Source organism: Narcine bancroftii, chromosome 11 (genome assembly GCF_036971445.1).
Source record: "Narcine bancroftii isolate sNarBan1 chromosome 11, sNarBan1.hap1, whole genome shotgun sequence".
Taxonomy (NCBI): domain Eukaryota; kingdom Metazoa; phylum Chordata; class Chondrichthyes; order Torpediniformes; family Narcinidae; genus Narcine; species Narcine bancroftii.
In genome coordinates, this window is record NC_091479.1 from 72,910,495 (window position 1) to 72,930,077 (window position 19,583).

The 19,583-nt window shown below is 42.2% G+C and overlaps 1 protein-coding gene across 2 annotated transcripts in view; it reads left to right on the forward strand.

Annotated features, from left to right (window-relative positions):
- Nucleotides 1–19,583, forward strand: part of cadps2 (Ca++-dependent secretion activator 2) — a 533,161-nt gene that overhangs the window by 245,932 nt on the left and 267,646 nt on the right. For both annotated transcript variants that reach the window (XM_069903385.1, XM_069903386.1), the window contains exon 7: nt 4,375–4,486. In XM_069903385.1, coding sequence (XP_069759486.1) covers nt 4,375–4,486 — 112 coding nt within the window. The remainder of the gene's footprint in view (nt 1–4,374; nt 4,487–19,583) is intronic.

Consider the following 19,583-nt stretch of genomic DNA (forward strand, 5'->3'; position numbering starts at 1 on the left):
AGCTCCAGGTGAAATGTAGTATTCAATAGTGTGAGCAGGAAAGGTTTGTGGCAAATCATGGAATGACTGGGATGGCCCCCCCCCCCCCAACCAAAGTTCGTCAGTGTGATCACCAGTTACATGAAGATCAACGTGGCCAAGTCAGACACAACAATGACATCTCAGAGCCCTTCTCAATTAGGTGTAAAGCAAAACTGCATTCTTGTGCCGACTTTCTTCACTAACTTCTTCAGCATGATGCTTCAAAGGGCCACAGAAGACCTTGATGATGAGGACGGTGTCTACATTCGATACAGTACCGATGTCAGCGTATTCAACCTGAGGCAATTACAGTCCCACACCAAGACATTGGAGCAACTCATTCAAGAGCAACTCTTCACCGATGATGCTGCCCTTGTTACCCATACAGAGACAGACTTGCACCTGGTTTGTGAAGGCTGCCAAGCTCTTCAGACTGGAAGTCAGCTTGAAGAAGACAGAAGTTCTCCATCAGCCTGCACCTCAGGAAGAGTACCAACCTCTCCACATTATCATCGGCGAAACTGAGCTGAAGACAGTCCACCATTTCAGCTACCTGAATGCCAAGATGGATAAAGAGGTTGACAACAGACCAGCAAAGGCAAACAGCACATTCAGCGGGCTGTACAAAAGAGTCTGGAATAACAAGCATCTGATGAAAGGCACAAAGATCAGTGTGTACCGAGCCATTGTACTGACCACCCTTCTGTACAGCTCCAAGTTGTGGGTCACCTTCCGTCACCACCTACGACTGCTTGAGCACTTCCACCAAAGCTGCCTCCACACCATCCTCAACATCCAGTAGAGTGACTTGGTCACCAGCATTGAGCTCCTCAACAGGCGGAGGTTACCAGCATCGAGACCACGCTGATGAAGATGCAGCTATGCTGGGCAGGGCACTTCTCTAGGATGGAGGATCATCCCCTACCCAAGATTGTGCTAAATAGCAAACTCTCCATGGGCCACCGTGACTGAAGATCTCTGAAAAAGAGGTACAAGAACTCTCTGAAGAAATCCCTTTGTGCCATCAGAGACCATTGACAGTAGCCTGCTCTAGAGTCTGATCACGTGGCCTGGTGACACACCATTCACAAGTCTGTCTCCTCCTTCAAGAACACACGCAGGGCTGGCCTTGAGGACAAAAGTAGATGGGGAAAGATCCGTGACACAGCAGCACCAAACTCAGAACAGAATTTCCCTTGCAGCTACTGCAGCTGGGCATATCTCTCCTTCATTGGCCTCGTCAGCCACTAGCATGCCTGCAGCAGACGTGGACAGCCCCTTTCCTAAATATTCGTTCGCGAAGATAAACCATGACATTGACAAGTTGATCAGCGCAAATTTTTAAGTACTCGTCTGCATTCTCCAACCTGACTGGATCCATTCCTTGGATTCACTCTCCTAAAGGCATTGGATACTGCAGTAGATTATTATCAGGGACACGGGGGTGTGCAGTAGTTCTTTTTTTGTTTGGTGATCAGATCTGGCATAGAAGGCATTAAAAGCTCATCTGGGAGTGAAACTTTCCTGTCTCCTATTGCACTGGATTCGATTTTGTTGACATTTATGCCCTGCCACAGCTGTTGAGTATCCTTCATTATTTCCATTTTTGTCTGGAATTTCCACTTTTCCCAAAAGATGACTTGTGGGTCATGCCTGCTCCTTGTCTCATGTTCTGGATCTGCGGACTTCAATCCTTGTGATCTGGATCTCAGCAGATTCTGGATTTCATTGTTCATTCGGGGAACACCTGAAAGGATTTGGTGGGAACACACCCATCCACAGCTGTTTCGATAGACTCCATAATGGCCCTGGGGAAATCATTCAGTCAGCTGAGTTCTTGAACACTGCCCAATCCACTGACTGAATGTTCTTCAGCCTCCCGCTGTCCTGACTGATGACTCTAAATTGTCCAACCTCATATTTATTCTCAAGCATTTACTGTTTTATTGTGCTTTTGGAGCTATTTTTACATTGTATTTCCCTTGTGCCTTTTTCTCAATTCACTTTGACAAACCTGCAACTCTAATGTGCTTTACAGCCAATATAGAGAACATGGCAGTGTTTTGCATAGTAATGCACCACAAAAAGCAATAATAATCCATATTGCTTCTTAAGCATCATCTTCCAACATCTCTGGCATGGAACTTGAACCCATGTTTTCTGTGATGTGGGTTCACTCTTTACCCTGGAGATGTCATGGAGATGCACCCCACAAATCCTGTGGTGAAAATTGAGAGTTGCATTGTCAGGAAGCTGTTGGGAGTGCTACCAACTTCATCACAACCTGGAGAAATTTCACTCCCCAACTATTTCAACAATAAAGTGCCTGTCCTCTGAGGCCAAACAAACTTGAGGATCAACACAAGGAGCAGCATGGTTAGTACAATGCTGTTACAAGGCCAGCGATCGGGATTGGGCTGTCTGTTAGGAGTTTGTACGAACTCCCTGTGTTTTCTCCGAGGGCTCCGGTTTTTCTCCCACCGATCAAAACGTACTGGGGTTTGTAGGTTAATTGGGTGCTGTGGGTCGATAGGGCCTGTTACTGTGTTTCCACCTCTTCTTTAAGACTATTCCTGTACTTACATTTTTTAACTCTCTCCAACTTTTCTTTCTCCCATTTCCAATGATTTCTCCCTTTACCTGTCTCTCCACCTCCTGGGTTCTTCCCCCAGCTTCTTTCCTTCTTTATATATGCACCTGTTTTATCTTAGTCTTGAGAAAGAGTTGCGATCCAAAATGATGACTGACCATTTCTCGCCAAGGATACAACCTGACCTGTTGAATTCCTCGAGTAATTCTTGATTTTACCACCATGTTGTTCAATTGATGGCATCACTTGCCATAGTACTTTTTTTTAATATACAGTAAGGAATCTTCTACTTGGCATTTCTTCAAATAGCGGAATGTCTGTGTTTTAACGCATTGGATGCAACCTCTTCCACTCATGGCAGTATTATTCAGCTTGCACCCAATTCAAGTTTATTTTTAAAAGCATAACTTTGCTTCATACCTCGTATTGGTGAAGCCAGTGTTCATTTAGGCTTCATATCATATGAATACACCTACAAAATGATATGTATGGCATTCGTTACACACATTTTAGGGCCAAGCATCTATGCAAAGGACATAAGACTTGGAACAAATGAATGTTGGCAGCAGCTGTTGAAGAATAAGATGTTTTATTTGGATGAAACAGCATCAGCTAAACTTCAGTACAGACCGAAAATTCAGCAAACTAGACATTAAAGTAAAATTACAGGCTATAGAGGTGTTTTCTGGTGGAGTCATTGGAATCTGCTAATAGGAGTTGGAGATGACGGTTTCACCTGCAATTGTCTGTACGATTTGCTTTTGCTATTGAGATGAGAGTGTGTTACTTCTCATCTCTTCCTTCCAACCATATGTACAGAGGTGTGCATGGATTTATTCAGCTGACATCAATTATTTCCAAATACCAAGTGTGTTTATGCCCATTTGAGCAATAGATAAGAAAATCAGTCTTCCTGTGAGCAATACTAATATGCAGTTTATCTCAGTACGTTTGTATTTCTTTGAACTTTCACTTGATGTGAAAAGTTCAGCTTTATTATATTTATAATGAGGTTATGTTAGATCCTTTTGAAGAAATATCTCAGTCTCTGTAATGAGCAACACGAGTATCATATCTTTTAAATGGCTGCCTAGTAAAGATGAACAAACTCAGATTCAAAGTTAGATGTTGGTCATTACTGAAGTTCTGGATGCTTTTAGTTATTTAAATTGAAGAATAAGTTTTGCTTTGGATGGAAATGAAGAGCCAGGTCTGCTAATGGGAGTCACCATTTTATTTCATCTCGAAGCGGAGGGCCGGATGTGGCATGATTTGAATGGCTGCGGATCCACCCATTTGGCATAATGCAGAGGTCCCAACTCCAAAGCAACTCTGAGCATTTTTAATAGTTTGCACAGTTGTGAAGGGCATTTGGAATGCATGAGCCAGGCACATGAACCATGATTTATTGATTTCAATTAGCATTACAGGGTTAGAAGGCAAAATTATTTTTTTAATCACTTTGTTCTATTTTAGTTTTATTGATTGTCTTAACATTTTTATTAAAGGTTAATCATTTTTATTTTATTAAGTTTTCCTTCGATTTTAAGTTTTTGATTAACCTTAATGTCAAAGACATTTACAAACTATTAAAAGTCAGTTGCACCTTTTACGGCCAACCAGAATGGTAGATGTTAAGCATCGATTGTCTAGAATCAAGCGTCCTTCATGTCTGGACAATAAAATTATAAAGTCATATTCTAACTATGCACAACATATAGCTGCTAAATGATGGAAAATCATCACTTGTTAATCTGTTTCAGATGGGGAACGCAGGGAGATTTTACTACCACTCATCCTCGTCCACTGGTCAAGATTAAATTCTTCACCGAGAGCACAGGAGTCCTTCGTCTAGAAGATAAAGAACTGGGAAAGGTAAGATGGATTTGAGATTTGTCTTGTGCCCTCTTGATCTGGTTGTTCTCTTGATCTATAATTGTTCTGGCTCCACAATTCAAGCTCCATCAAGCTGAAGAACACAAAATATCTTTGTTGTGGTCATGCTTCTTTTAAACACACCTCATCTTTTGAATGGCTGTGGTAACTGATGCTTCAACAAGTACCTTTCTCAAGGTTCAATTTATTGCCATTGAATTAAAGCAGTGTCAAAGTATATGAAGTTCCTCTTATCTGCCGTAAGGCAGACAGATCCACCATTGGCAGAAATCACCAGAAGTGCCTCTTAGAGTCAGAGAAAGAGAATCAAAGGGGACTCTCCCCACCCCCCCACCTCCCCCCCCCCCCCCACCGAGTCACCGAGTGTCTGGAGATTCACCTCCAGCACCTCTGCAGCCTCACAGGGTCCAGTCCAAACCACTGGCAACTCGAGTTTGATAAACCTGAAAAATAAGTCAACTTGAACCCAATCCAATGTCATCATCTTTTGATAAATTCTTCACATGCCTGATGGAATAGAAAAATAGTGAATAGAAAACAGCTTGTCAGTAGACACTTGGTGAAAGCCATAATTGTACCTGGCTTATTTTTCAGTTTTCATTTTAATTTCAAGACTTTAAAAAAAGAATTTTATAGGTTTCAAAAAAGTCTACAGAAGTTAAATTAAGAAAGTCTTTGTGTATTAAGATCTGTAAACGTTAAAAAAAAAAGTAATAAACTTAAGTAAATTGCCCTAAAACCAAACATGAGAATTAAAGCAGTAAAACACAAAAGTCTGCAGTCAGCGTGATTGAAGTAAAAACACAACGCTGGAGAAACGCAACAGGTCAATCAGTGTAGTTTCAGGTCAAGTTTATTGTCATCTGTTTGTACAAGTACAACCCGACGAAACAACATTCTCCGGTCCACGGTGCAAAACATGCAGACACACAACCAGACATAACACAAATAATACATATGCAGGACAAGTATTTTATCTATAATAATAAATAAAAAATATTGTTTTGTTCAAATAAGAGTCTCGGAGGGTTAGTGTGAGCAGTTCCTTTGGTCATTCAGCAGTCTCACTGCCCGTGGAAGAAGATGTTCTTCAGCCTAGTGGTGCTGGCTCAGATACTCCTGTATCTCTTCCCCAATGGGAGCAGCTGAAAGATGCTTTCTGCAGGGTGGAAGGGGTCCTCAATGATTTTTCACATTGATGGGTGGGGGGGGGGGGGTGAAATCGTAGAGACTCCAGTGATCCTCTCTGCTACTCTTAGGGTCCTGTGGATTGATCTCCAAGGACAGGATTTCAAGGTTTGAGTTACAGGGAAAGGTTGCGCAGACTAGGGTAGAAGATTGACGGGGGACTTGATAGAGGTGTTTAAGATTTTAAAAGGGACAGACAGAGTAAATGTGGATAGGCTTTTTCAATTAAGAGTGGGGGAGATTCAAACTAGAGGGCATGGTTTAAGATTGAAGGGGGAAAATTATAAGGGGAACATGAGAGGAAATTTCTTTACGCAAAGGGTGGTAGGGATGTGGAATGAGCTTCCGGCAGACGTGGTCGAGGCGGGATCATTGGTTACATTTAAGGAAAGACTGGATAGTTACATGGAGAGGAGAGGACTGGAGAGGTATGGACCGGGTGCTGGTCAGTGGGACCAGGAGGGTGGGGATTTGTTACGGCATGGACTAGTAGGGCCGAACTGGCCTGTTCTGTGCTGTAAGTGGTTATATGGTATGAATGGCTCAAGCCTGAAACGTTGGTTATGTATCTTTTTCTTTGCTATATAAAATACTCTGTTTGACCTGCTAAGTTTCTCCAGTATTGTGTTTTTACTTATGAGAAATAGTTTTCATTTACATGGAACATCATGATTTTGAATGTCAGTTTTACTCAAAACGGCTGAGTTTCTCCACCATTTCTGTGTTTTTTCTACAATGTCCACGTCTGCAGATTTTCATGTTTCACCTCACTAAACCCTCTTACAACATTCTCTATTTCCACCTTTCCAGTTCTTTTGTTGTCTCCTCCCTACGTCGTGTACCAACAACAGCCAACCAACGAGGCTGTAGTATCCTCAAATTTCTTTCTTCTGCATTAGTAGGCTCCTTTCCTTCCTTTCACCACATACTGGTTTCCTCACTCAACAAGTAAAGCACATCTTTCTTTTTAAATTTGTTAACTTTTTTGAGGTATTTCTAAAAGTTGTCCAATTAAAGACATATTTAATACACAATTAAAGACACATTTAATAAATGTTCAAATGTTCAAAATAAACAAGTTCAAATTTATTCATATCCAGTGTTCTCTGGTCCCCAGTGCAAAAACATGTAAACCCACATCCAGGCATAACACACACACAGACTAATGATATATATGCAGTACATATATAAATGTTGTTTAATAAATAGCAATGTTTCAGGGGATTTGAATGAGCAGTCCATCAATCATTCAGCAGTCTCACTGACTGTGAGAAGAGATGTTTCTCAGCCTTGTCTTTTTAGCTCTGATACTCCTGCATCTCTTTCCAGGCGGGAGTAGACAAAAGATGCTCTGCGCACAGTGGTAGGCATCCTCAATGATTTTGTAAGCCCTCTTCAATCAGCAATCCTGGTAGATCACATTGATGGGGGAGGAGGGAGAACCCAGTGATCCTCCCTGCCGCTCTTATGGTCCTGTGGCTTAACCTCTGATCCAGTGGTCTTCAGCACTGGTTTTCTTTCCACTCACAAATCACTTCAGTATTCTCTATGCCATAGATGGTCTGTTAGTAGTAAGGCACACATGTCAAACTCTGGCCCGCAGGCCAAATTTGGCCCGCGATATAATTATATTTGGCCCGCAAGATCATTTCAAAAATGTATTAGAGGTGGCCCGCTGGCCGCCGCGCCAGTATAGCGCATGCACAGTAATACAACAAATCCCAGAATGCATTGGCGTCAGTCTGCTAATCACCCCCACCTCCTCTGTTTACGTTGCAGGGTCTCACCGTGGACTCTGGTTTTGGGGCCTGGCCGGTGTCAGGGGAAGCCAAGGCCGCTTCCCAGCGCCCGGAACTGGAGACCTCGGGCCTGACCTCGCCAGGACCGTTGCCCACTCCCCCTCCCTGCCGCAGGCCGATCCGCGACTCACGGTGACGGGGCCGCTGATCCGCCGAGATGCCGCCCTGCAGCGAGAGCCGATGCCCCCGCACTGTCGTTGTCCAACCCGATCGCCTGCAAACCCCTCCCTCCCGCACACAGGCCTGAGTAAGGATTATGAACTTTAATCTCAGGATAAAACGATCTTCCAATAGTTTCATGTCACAGTGATCAATATATTCCTGGTTAAAAATGGTCCTGCACCTGGATACAAGCTCATTAGGCATAAAACTTGAAAAGTGTGTCAATCAAAGGATATCTGTACCAATGGAAAAAGGGCATGGCAAATAACCCTGCTAGAGTTCATGCCCACAATCAGTCACCCATTTGATTGTTTCAGGAATCATGTTATTCCCCCACATTCTCAATAGCCCTCAGATTTTACTATTCGACAGCACACTAGCAACATTTGACAAATCCTCTATAGAGAAATATTATTTATTGAATATTTTATTTCTCATTTGTTAATGCTTCTGGAAAGAGTTTATCCAAAACTATTATTAAACATTTATTTTAATAAGAAAAAGTTTAACATTACATATGTTGAAAGAAGAGAAAACATGCAGATGTTGTTGAAAATTTTCAATAAATATTTAGTTCGGCCCTCGACTTAGTCGAAGTTTTTAATTTTGGCCCTCCGTGAATTTGAGTTTGACACCCCTGTAGTAAGGGATTACTTATGTGAGTAGAAAAAAAACCACTGTTTTAATTGTACATAATTGGCTCATTATGTGCACGGTTTCATAACTCCAAAAGATCTAGAGCAGTGGTTCTCAACCTTTTTTAACCACTCACGTACCACCTTAAGCAAACCCTTGTAAATCACAGAGCACCTATGGATGGCATAGGGATTACTTAAGGTGGTTGTTAGTGAAAAGAAAAGGTTTGAATTCCACTGCTCTACATCAACCATAATACAGTGTGATGCAGCCAGCCAGAGGTCCTATAGAAAGCTGACAGGATGGTGGCCAGTAGTCTTGGCTCCCTAAGTCTTCTCAGGAAGTGCAGTCACTGTTGCGTCTTCCTGTCAAGTGAGGAGATGTGTGATAGGTCACTACTTAAGTGGACTCCAAGAAACTTGTGCTCTCTACACTCTTCACTACACTGAGCTATTATTCCTGGTCCTCCTGAAGTCCACGATCATCTCCTTTGTCTTGTCCACGCTGAGACTCAGGTTGTTAGTCTTGCACCATTGTTGCTGATGAGACCAACCACTGCCATGTCATCTGCAAACCTGATAACTCTGTAGGAGCTGGATCTGGCATTGCAGTCGAGGCTCAGTAGTATGAACAGGAGCGGGCTGAGCACACAGTCCTGGGGTGTGCCAGTACTCAGTGTGACAGAGCTCAAAGTTCTGCTGCTGACCCAGTCAGACTGTGGTCTTTCTGTCTTCCTGCCAATGAATTCATCTCCTTTTCTTCAATGGCAAATCCCAGTGGCTTTCTTTGGATTATCCTGTTTTTAATCATCAAACTGGAGTTTGTAAACCTTTTTAATGTCTGCAGATAACTTGCACCCTCTCCACAGCCTGTAATCAATCTCAATAATGAAAGAGACTGCCTACTTTAGTTTGGCTGCAACTCAGCTGACTTTCAGGCTGGAGTTGAAAATGTTGAGGATGGGCCTTGTGTCCAACCGGCCACACTCCTGAAGGGATCGAACAGGAATCGGTGCAACCGGCCACGTTCCTGAGGGATCAAACAGGAATCTGTCCAACCAGCCACATTCCTGAAGGGATCCAACAGCAATCTGTCCAATCGGCCACAATCCTTTGCTATTTGGCAATGGTCTCTCCAACCAACAACTGTGCAACAGTAAAGAAATGTGTCCAACCAGCCACACTCTTGTCTGAGGCTCAGCTACAATACTTTCAATTCTAGTTTTCTCTGTTTCAGGTCAACATAGAAACATAGAAGATAGGAGCAGGAGTAGGTCATTCGACCCTTCGAGCCTGCTCCGCCATTCAACGAGATCATGGCTGACCTTAAAGTTTAGTACCCCGTCCCCACCTTCTCTCCGTAACCTTTAATACCCTTATACTGAAGAAATATATCTAAATCCCTCTTAAATATATTTTATGAACCTGCCTCTACTGCCCTCTGTGGCAATGAATTCCACAGATTCACCACCCTCTGGGTAAAGAAATTCCTCTCATCTCGGTCCTAAATGGTTTGCCTATTATCCTCAAACCATGGCCCTGGGTTCTGGATTTTCCCATTATTGGAAACATCCCATCTGCATCCATTCTGTCCAGTCCTGTCAGAATTTTATATGACTCTATGAGATCCCCTCTCAATCTACTAAACTCCAGCGAGTACAACCCCAATTTGCGCAATCTTTCCTCATAAGTCATTCCTGCCATTCCAGGTATCAACCTGGTGAATCGCCTCTGCACTCCTTCCATTGCAAGAACATCCTTCCTTAGATAAGGTGACCCAAACTGCACACAATACTCCAGGTGAGGCTCTGTACAGCTGCAGTAAGCTATCCTTATTCCTATTCTCAAACCCTCTTGATATGAAGGCGAACAGAGCATTTGCCTTTTTAACCGCCAGCTGTACCTGCATGCTCACCCCTAGGTGTCTCTGCACTTCCCCATCTCTTAATCTATTGCCATTCAAATAGTAATCTGCCCTCCGGCTTGTATTACCAAAGTGGATAACCTCACATTTATCCACATTGTAGTGCATTTGCCATGTATCTGCCCAGTCCCTCAATTTATCCAAATCACACTGGAGCTTCCTGACCCCCTCTTCCGTGCAAAAAACCCCTCCTAGCTTAGTGTCATCTGCAAATTTGGAGATATTACATCCAATCCCCTCATCCAGATCATTAATGTAAATTGTGAACAGCTGGGGTCCCAGTACAGATCCCTGTGGCACCCAACTGGTCACCGCCTGCCACTCAGAAAACGAGCCATTTATCCCAACTCTCTGTCTGCTACCTGCCAGCCAGTTCTCAATCCACATCAATACTTTTCCCCCAATCCCATGAGCCTTGATTTTGTAAGCCAGTCATTTATGCGGGACCTTATCAAAGGCCTTTTGGAAGTTCAGGTACAGCACATCCACTGGCTCTCCCCCATCTATTTTACCTGTCACCATCTCAAAGAAATCCAATAGATTTGTCAAGCACGATTTACCTTTTGTAAATCCATGTTGACTCTGTCCGATCCCTTCTCTGCTAGTCATATGCTCCGCTATTACATCCTTCATAATGGATTCCATCATTTTGCCCACTACTGATGTAAGGCTCACCGACCTATAATTCCCTGCTTTTTCTCTACCCCCCATTTTAAATAGTGGGGTAACATTAGCTACCCTCCAATCCATGGGTACTGATCCTGAGTCTATCGAGTTCTGGAAAATAATTCTTAAAGCATCTGCTATCTGAATGGCCACTTCCTTAAGTACCCTAGGATGTAGATTATCAGGCCCTTGGAATTTATCTGCCTTCAATCCCATCAATTTCCCCATGACCATGTCCTTAGAGATACTGATTTCTTTCAGTTCCTCCCTTGCATTAGTCTCTATGTTTCCCAACATCCTTGGGAGGTTATTTGTATCCTCTCTTTTAAAAACACAACTAAAGTAAGAATTTAATTGATCTGCCATTTCCTTATTCCCCATTATATATTCCCCTGATTCCGACTGCAAAGGACCTACTCTGGATTTCACCAATCTTTTCCTCTTGACATATTTATAAAAGCTTTTGCAGTCGGTTTTTATATTTACCGCAAGCTTACTTTCGTAATTTATTTTTGCTCTCTTGATTAATCCCTTTCTCCTCCTTTGGTGCATCTTGAACTGTTCCCAGTCTTCGGTTGTGGTACTTTTTTTGGCCAATTGATATGCTCTCTCTTTGGACCTAATGCTGTCTCTAATTTCCCTTGTTATCCACGGTTGAGTCACCTTTTTTGGTTTATTTTTATGCCAAACCGGTATAAACGATTTTTGCAATTTCTCCATTAGATCTGTGAATGCTTTCTATTGTCTATCCACAGTCAACTTCCCCCATAAACACCACCCAATCAATCTTACTCAACTCCCGTCTCAAACCATCATAATTCCCTTAAATAAAGGGAATTATAAATAAATAAATTGAGGACCTTAGTCTCGGTTTTAATTTCATCACTCTCCATGTCGAGTGAGAATTCGATCATATTGTGATCGCTCCTACCCAAAGGGTCTCGTAGAACAAGATTGTTGATTAGCCCCTTATCATTGCATAATACCCAATCTAAAATGGCCTGCTCCCGAGTTGGTTCCTCGACATATTGGTCTAGATAACCGTCCCGTAAACATTCAAGGAATTCCTCCTCCTCAGTATTTTTACTAATTTAGCTAGTCCAATCTATATGCAAATTAAAGTCTCCCATGATGACAGCTGTTCCCTTATTGCACGCTTTTCTAATTTCTCTTTTAATGCCTTCCCTCACCTCTACACTACTATTTGGAGGCCTATATACCACCCCCACTAAAGTTTTCTGCCCCTTGCTATTCCTCAGTTCTACCCATATAGATTCCGCATCTTCCTAGTTGATATCCTTTCTGTCAATCGTCTCGGTCCCTTCTCTCACCATCAATACTACCCCACCCCCTTTTCTTTCTTGCCGATCCCTCCTAAATATCGTATACCCCAGGATGTTAAGTTCCCAGGCTTGCCCACCCTGCAGCCATGTTTCTGTAATCCCAATCAAATCATATTTGTTTATCTCAATTTCCACAGCTAATTCATCTACCTTGTTCCGAATGCTTCTTGCATTAAGATATAAAGCCTTCGGATTTGCTTTTTTTCACCCTCCTTGCTCTTTTTGATTTTTTTACTTTTGCTGCCTAACCTAACTTTTCCTGTTTTATCTTTCCTGTCCTTTGCCCTATCATACAGGTTCCCACCCCCCTGCCAAATTAGCTTGAACCGCACCCAACGGCTGTACCAAACCTAGCTGCCAATATATTGACCCCTTTTGGGTTTAGGTGTAACCCATCCTTCTTGTAGAGGTCATGCCTTCCCCAAAAGAGATCCCAATGATCGAAGAAGCCAAAACCCTGTCCTTTACACCAACCCCTCAGCCACACATTCATTTTTCTTAACCTTCCATTTTTGTCCTCAGTTGCACTTGGCACAGGTAGCAAACCAGAGATCACCACCCTGGGTGTCCTATTTCTTAGTGTCTGTCCTAGCTCTCTGTAATCCTTTTTCAGTACTTCCTCCTTTTTTTTAATCTATGTCATTGGTACCCACATGTACCAAGACATCAGGCTGTTCGCCTTCCCCTTTTAGAATACCCTGGACCCGATTTGAGATATCCCGCACCCTTGCACCAGGGAGGCAGCACGCCATGCGGGCATACCTATCTGGCTCACAGAATCTCCTGTCTGTATTTCTGACAGTGGAGTCCCCAATGACCTCTTTACCTTTTGGTAAATGGTTATTCATGTCTACTACAATGTCACTCTCCCCAATGCCCAACTTCATCCTCCAAAACCCTACTATGTACACACCATCCACCTGCAGTCTCTTGTACCTTCTATCACTCCTTCTCCTTTTTTATTCCTGCCTCACTTCAGTCATCCTGTTGAATTACCAAATGTAGTTGGTAATAGGTTGTTGAGCATTTTAAGAACCTAAAAGGGAATTGTAGCCTCATCTGGTCTGCATCCTGGTTCCTCTGCTGTGTCCAGTCGCACCTAAATCACTGAACTGTCTATATAGCCTCAGAACATATTTGACTGACTATTTTTCCAACTGCTTCAACTGGATTCCAACCTAGCTTTTAACCCATGCTGTCCTAGCTGGTGCAAAGTGGTACAATACAGCCAACATGGATCAACCTGAGTTTTTCCAGCCTTTCTGTCTTGCTGTCTGGACTGCATCTAATTTGCATACCTAGCCACTTTTCTAGCACTTCTTGTGTCAATTGTAACATTAAATAAGATGGGTAAGAGAAGAGAATCTTTAACAATGTTAGCTATTGACGATGCATAGCTACGCCAGCAAGTGGGACTTGAGTTCGAATCCCACATTGTCTGTCAGGAGTTTGTATGTTCCCCTTGTCTGCATGGGTCTTTTTTTTCCCCTGGGTGCTCCAGTTTCCTCCCACTGTACCGGAGTTGTAGGTCAATTGGGTGCAATTGGGCAGTGGGCCAAAAGGGCCTGTTACTGTGCTGCATGCCGAAATTTAAAATTTAAATTTTAAAAAATGATCATCTTCACGCCACTTGTTGTGTGTCGTTGGTGGGTCAGTTTGCTCAAAATGTGCCATACTTTGCAAACCTAACAGTAGGATGGCAGAACTTGGACAGACGCTCATGGGTATTTACATTTAACTGCACATTTGCTCTTGAAGCTGCAGTATCACTCACACATAAATAGGGCAGCACACTTTAGCCCAACCTTGATTTATATTGCAAGGTTTGACCATGTAATACAATATGAATTAGAGTGTTTTTAACTGAGAATATTCTAAGCAGAGATTGTTTGCAACATGCCAAATTTGAAGTAAAATGTATTGTGTGTAGATTGCTTCATTTGGTTGTTTAGCATGTCTATTCATAACCACTCGTATCTTAAAAAGCTGGATACTTGCCCAGGCATAATCCTTGCTTGCGCCAACAAACCACGAGGTATGTTGTGCATAATGAAGAGAGGAGTACAATAAATTGAAACAATTCACTCCTTCTGGGATGTTCAACAACTTGTCCAATTACCAGCACATTGTGAACAATTTGTTGGCTCTTTTGCATATCTTCTATCTCCAGCAACCTGCTCACTTTCACAGAAGTTGCAGGAAATTATGTTTTCTGTGGCATTACTTATTGAAACGATCAACAATCAACTCACACATGCCAGTTTTTGAGGGGAAAAAACATTCGAGAGAGGAAAAAATATGCTTAATTTCTAAAAGAAAGGGTTGAAACTATATGAATTTAGGTCAATGCTCACTTAATTTTGCAGGCTAATGAAAGACAATGATACAATATTAGTCATCAACATAATTATTGCATGCAGTGATAAGGTCGTCAGTTAATATTTTCATTTCACCAAATAGCCAAGTGTTGTAAGCAAGATGTCTACAAAGTGAAGTGAGTAATTGAGATTCAAGGTACCTGTTCCATTGTACATTTCTTAACTGTCAAACACCTTGGTCCCTGTTGTGCTATTAATTCAGTCTGAAGTGTCACAGAAGGAAAGCTTGTTAGTGGATGACATTAAAGCACCCATTTTTCAGGAAATAAATGAGCCCGCATTAAAAACACATCTGTTACCCATTTGGTGAAGTGAAAGGATTTATTTGTCACAGTGCAGCACTTACAGACATGATATAAATGAAGTAAGGCACAGTGTATCCAGGTCAGCAACGCATGAGGCATCCAGTTGATGTTTATTCATGGTTTGTGCGTTGTCGAGCTGTGAATCTTTTACTATTGTCCAAGCTACTTTAAATACAGATGACTTACAATACATTCCTCATCCAAAATATCTTAACTGGAGTTGTGCTTCACCTTCACTCTTTTCCTCAAGGTCGGCAACAGAGCAAGGTTCATTAGGGTAACTGGGTGGGGCACCATCCAACCTTTGCAAACTCACTCAGTAGGGGTGGGGGGGAGGGGGTTGTTAATGGTGGCCTACCTGCACAGGCGGGACACAGTCCAACAGTCATTAACTTGCCCAGTGGGGGTGGGTTGCTTGTGGTGGCCTGTCTGCTGAACAGATGCAAACCTCTTCTGACGTAGCAGCCAAAAGCGCTGCTTTTATTGCATGGAGAGTCACTAGCGTGCGTCGAGTTGGGCGCTGGCGATGTTTGATGCACACTAGTGATGGCGTCTATGTACTCTGACATTTGAATGCACTTTAAAAAAAAACCTCTACATATGATTGCATTAAAAGGGGGGCAGAGGACCTCTTTGAGGCTGGGTGGTAAGAATGGAGAGCTTTAGTGAGGAGAAAAATGGAAAGGCTATGATTGATAGGAAATAATACTCAGGTGTAGATATCACGAGGCACCTGGACTGAAGGGGGGGTGGGGGGGGGAGGATCATTCCATCTCACAGAAAATATAATAACCAGAGCACTTGAACATTAAAAAAATAATTAGAGGGAGTTGAAAGAGAAAACAAATGTCCTGAAGCTAGAGGGAGAGATCGTATCACTTGAATCTGCACCTGGCATATCACAACATACAAGATGTGAATAAAGAACTGAAAATATATTTAAGCTAGGGAGTTCATATTTCACCACATGAATGCAATGTTTTCTTCTGAGCTTTAAAAATCAATGATTTGTTGATAAAAGGAGATAAATCATGAAATTTCTTTCTCAATTCTCTAATACTTTTGCCATTTTTTTTTAATAAGTGTGAGCCCTCTTTATTATGTACTTCCATCTATTCTATCCAAGTACCTCTTAATATTTACACCGGTTTAATTTCCTTTCATCCAAAGATTAAAACATCAGTTAATCAAGTTTAATAAATAGTTATGTTTTACTATTTACTGTTATAGGAAAATCGATGACTCGTTCTTTATTCTTGGCAATGCTGAAGACATTAACATTGCCCTCTGAAGTGGCTGGTTGCTTGGATAAACGTCAGAAGTAAACCTTTTCTGGCTTGAATAATTGCATTAGGCAACAAGTGCACCTTCCAATACATTCACAGTGATCAGTGGAATCCATGATATTCCAAGATTAAGTTTAACCTGCAAAAACTCGCTGTTGCCGAGAAAATACTTTATGAATTCTGATGAGTGACTAAATATATTCATTCATGCAAATCACACATTTAGGAAATCCATTTTTAATACCTTAATCCCTTTTTTTATAGGGAGAGATCACTTTTGTATAATTCCAAAATATAGAGTGTTTCTTGATAGATTCTGAATTTATTTTAATTCATTGAATTTCAAAGTGGAATACTCTTTGTTGCTTTATGCATGTTTAATTGCAAATGTAAACTGCAATTTACATGAGTTCTCCATTTTTAACACCTTATGAAATGAACAGTTTGAATGAAACATAATAAAGTATCAATATCATCCCAATTCTCATTTTCCACTTTGAGAGATTGCGGGCCAGGAATCTCCAAAAGTTGATGAAGATGCGCCACATCATATTTTTCAAGCACAGTAAAAGCAGTATGCACAGTCTCTCTGGCTTATATCACCAACAGTTTGGTCATGCACCCTGAGGGCACTTTGGTTCTGACTCTCTTATCCTCTCACCACACAGCATTCCCACACTGACAGGTCTACCCATGGCCTCATGCAGTGCCAAACCAAGGCTACCCACAAATTGAAGGGACAACACCTAATATTTCTGTCTGGATACTGTCCAACCAGACTCCATCAACATTTACTTCTCCACTTTCCATTAATTCTATCCCTTGTCTCTCTCTTTTCCTATCCCTGTCTCCTATCCTCCAGCTCCCCACCCACTTCCCTCTTCACTCCCTCCTCTATCACCTCAGCTTTTTCCTCTTCTACACTTCTGTCCATATCCACCAAAGATCTCTGACCTGTTAGCCTGTACAGATAGCCCCCGACTTTCAAAGTTTCAATGGTAGAATCCATACTTTCTTTCGAATTTTGGCTTGTCTGGGCTGTGACATTCAGTGCCTACCCACTCCCAATACTGATCCCACTACCCTGCTTTCTCCTGACAGCCCATGTCGGTCCCCACACTGATTCCACTCCCCCGCTCACTCCCAACAGCACTGTATCAGTCCCCACACTGACCCTGATGGCCTGCTCTCTCTCCATAGCCCTGTATCAGTTCCCACAGTGATCCCGCTGCCCTTTTTCGGTTTACGAATTTTTCGACTTACGATGGGTTGGCCAGAACAAAACCCCATCGTAAGTTGAGGACTACCTGCACTTCTCCCTTGTCTCCTTCCTCCCTCCTCTCTTACTCCCAACATTTTATCCAGGTGTCTGCCTGCTTTTACTCATACCTTGACAAACAGTTCAAGTCCAAACATTGGTGACCCTTTACTTACTATAGATTCTGCATGACCTACTGAGTTTCTCGAGAACTTTTGTGTGTTTCACTGCAATCACAGCATCTGGAGACTTTCCTGTTTAACTTTCTTACCTTCTGCTTGCTTTAATGTATATAAATTAATTGATCTCAGGCTTGATGATTAGTCAATGACTGAAATTCCAAAGATGTATAACCTACTGCATAAAGGAGGTTTTCCTCATCTCAACCATAAATGATTAATCCCTTATTCCAAACATTTACTTCTAGATTCCAGCCAAAAGAAACTGCCTCCTACAACCTTTGCTGAACCTTTCATTTTTCATTGAGATCACCTCATTACATACCCTGCTTTATGAAAGAGTGTTCCTATAAAAGCTTTCCCAAGCCAAAATGGCATAAAGCCAATACCCATTCACTACTATTGAAGGCTATTTTTGTAAAAGCGAAAACACATTCAAATTTCTTTCAGATAGTGAACACAGGTTTCTTCGTAAAAGCAAATTTTCGTAAAGTGAATGTTCGTTAAGCAGGCTATACCTATAGTGGGACACAGTTCTTACACTAACTACAACTGTGAATATTTATTTATCTATCCATGTATATATAAAATCTATTTTTCATCTCACAGAGCATTGTGTAGCTTAATTTGTGGTATTGGTGCATCAAGTAATAATTTCTGTTCACCTGTACATTGTTCTTGCATATGTGACAACAAATATCCCACCCATAGACATTTTCATACAATCTCCCCATCACAGCAACCAATCTCATAAATTTTTGTGGCACAAAATACAGGCTAAGGATAACAAAAAAAAACAAATATGCTGGAAATGCTCAACAAGACAGAAAGTACTCAGAAAATTCCATGACATGAAACGTCGACTGTTTCTCTTCCCACAGACGTGGCCTGATCAGCTGAGCATTTCCAGCATTTTTAAATTTTTTTTTGTTTGATGAAACAGCTTTGATTTTCCAATTGTCACATTTCACGGAATATTAACCGCTCCTATTCAGTCATTGAACAGATCCTCTGTTTTATTTTGAGAGGTTTTAACTTGCTGAAAGAAGTGAACCGTGGAATGGATCACTGGAGACGCGAGGGAGGCCATCAGAAGCGCTGAGTGAGAAAATAGAAGCGCGGCGAGCGGGCTGGGATTGGGGTTTCATTCAGACCTGCGCGTCCAACTATCTTACTCGCAAATATAAAGAGAAGAATATGAATTAGTGGAGACTGAGTTTAAACCAGAGAGAATTGCAAGGCTGCTGTGCTCTGGCGATTATAGAAACGTAGCTCGAGGGCAGCATTCCAGATTCAATGATCCAGCAAGATGGCCTTATTTCCCTCAGGGCAGACGGAGATGCTACTTGCTTCTGGCAAAACTCAAGGAGGGAGTCTATGTTTACACCAGTAAGAAATTATGCACAAATGTCTGCATTATAAAGACCTTCTGTCATACAGAGATAGACTACCTGATGGTGAAATCCTGCCCACGGATTTCTCAGCCACACTGATTACTGCAGTTTACTTTCCACCTTCAGCAAATGAGGGTGAAGAAATGAAGGAGCTTTATGGTGCCACCTGTGAAGCCCAGATGTTTCAACCTGATGGTTGCATAATTTTCATTGGTGACTTCAATCACCCCAATCTGAAAACTGTTCTACCATGCATGTCAGCAGGCATGCTAACTTTGCCACCTGAGATCACCTGTACACTAATATTCCTGGTGCGTACAAAACTTCTCCTCACCCTCCACCTTGAATACTGGGACCACATATCCACATTACCATCCTGCTAACCGCATGCAGACCGTTGGCAAAATGGATGAAGTCAGTTCACCAGGAAATCAGGACATGTTTGGAGGGTGGTGGTGGGGGGGTGGTTGGGGAGAGTGCCACAACAGCACAGCAAGGCTGTTTTGAGACAACGGACTTGAGCTGTTTTGGTGAGGGAGGAGGCCACCTACAATGGCCA